The sequence below is a fragment of the Amphimedon queenslandica genome, unplaced genomic scaffold, assembly GCF_000090795.2.
Source record: "Amphimedon queenslandica unplaced genomic scaffold, v1.1 AMPQUscaffold_13446, whole genome shotgun sequence".
In the NCBI taxonomy this organism is placed as follows: Eukaryota; Metazoa; Porifera; class Demospongiae; order Haplosclerida; family Niphatidae; genus Amphimedon; species Amphimedon queenslandica.
The window spans coordinates 65,932-67,358 of NW_003546318.1; the positions used below are offsets into that span (position 1 = coordinate 65,932).

Genomic DNA, 1,427 nt, shown 5'->3' on the forward strand with positions numbered 1-1,427 from the left:
AGCTTGTAATTTACCAGCTCCAGCAGCACTCAAATCGAGAGGGAAAGAGACTTTCTCATTAACTAAACACACTCTGTCTCCTTTATCTCCCAATTGTGCTTTAGAGGGATCACTGATCATTACAGTGGGCTTATCGGATAATTGAAATCCAGAGAATGCAAACAATAGTTGATAGCCTCCAGGTACATTTGGTGTGTAACTGATGCTGTATTGATCTGGTGATGAGGCTGGTTCTACTGTGACATCTTTTGTGCAATTATCAGGTCCTCCAACATAAGCAGCAAATGTACCAGGACCAGCTTGAGTGCAGTCAGCTTCCCACGTCAATGGTTTGTCTATGTGAGAGTTTTCATTTTTGTTCTTACCAAGACCAGGCCCTTTGACTTTAATCTTTGATGGATCACACACATAAACTTCATAAGGCATCTTGTCAACCAGTCGATCACCAGCAAACACATATATGAGGTATACTCCAACTTTACTTGGTGCAAATGCCACTGTGTAAATTTTGTTCTTTTCTGAGATCTTAGGTTTTGTGACCTTTAGCTTTCCGGCAACTTTGGAAAAGCTCTTGACAGTTATCTCTTTGGACTTCAGAGCTTCTGGTACACTACCTTTTGTGAAAGGACCCAGGACTTTACCAGTTACTGAGACTGGTTTGGTTGCTTTAGAAGTATCAATGCTGTAAGTGAAGTCAGATCCTAGACTGACTCCAGTAGGCTCTAGTTTTACAACTTGTGTTTTTGCTTCCTTTGATTGGACAGCAATAGGGAAAGGACTGCCTGGTATTGCTTGGTTGTTGAATAGTACATTAATTTGATGTTCACCAGTGGATGTTGGTTGGTATTTCACTGCTACTTTACCATTGTCCTTTTCTTCCATTTTAATTTCTGCTCCTGAAGGTCCATTGACAGTGACATCAAGTGAGCCTGATCCTTCTGCTTGACTACCTATTTCAAATTCAGCCCAATCATTCACAAATGCTTCTCTAAGCCCTTTACCAGAAGCAGTCACTTTTGGAAGGTTGTCTGGAAACTCTGATTTTGTTTCAAAAGGAGAGCCTTCTACTGGTGTTCCATTGAAATCAGCTGATATGAAATATGGTCCTGGTTGGAAAACAGGGAAACTGTATTGAACGACTTCATTCTCCTTTATGGGCTCTTGCTTAACCTTTTCCTCTCCCTCTGGTCCCTTCACACTAACATTAGCACTCTTCATATTTTCTGGGCCTAGAGCTATAAAGAACTCTCCTGGAGTACCGACTGTAAGTGGACCCTCAACTGCTGGACCGTACAAATTTGGTCTACTTTCCAACGGTATATTTAGACCGGCAAACAAGTCAGTGTTAGTTTCCATCACTGCCATTTGTGGTTCTGCAATGACAGCACCTTCAGCTAGTATGGGGACTGTGTATGGTGAATCTGCAA

General features: G+C 41.8%; 1 protein-coding gene across 1 annotated transcript in view; it reads right to left on the reverse strand.

Moving 5' to 3' along the window:
- The window catches only part of LOC100640490 (filamin-A), an 18,857-nt gene that overhangs the window by 8,851 nt on the left and 8,579 nt on the right, over window positions 1–1,427 (reverse strand). The window contains exon 6 of the mRNA XM_019995400.1: window positions 4–1,421. Coding sequence (XP_019850959.1) covers window positions 4–1,421 — 1,418 coding nt within the window. The remainder of the gene's footprint in view (window positions 1–3; window positions 1,422–1,427) is intronic.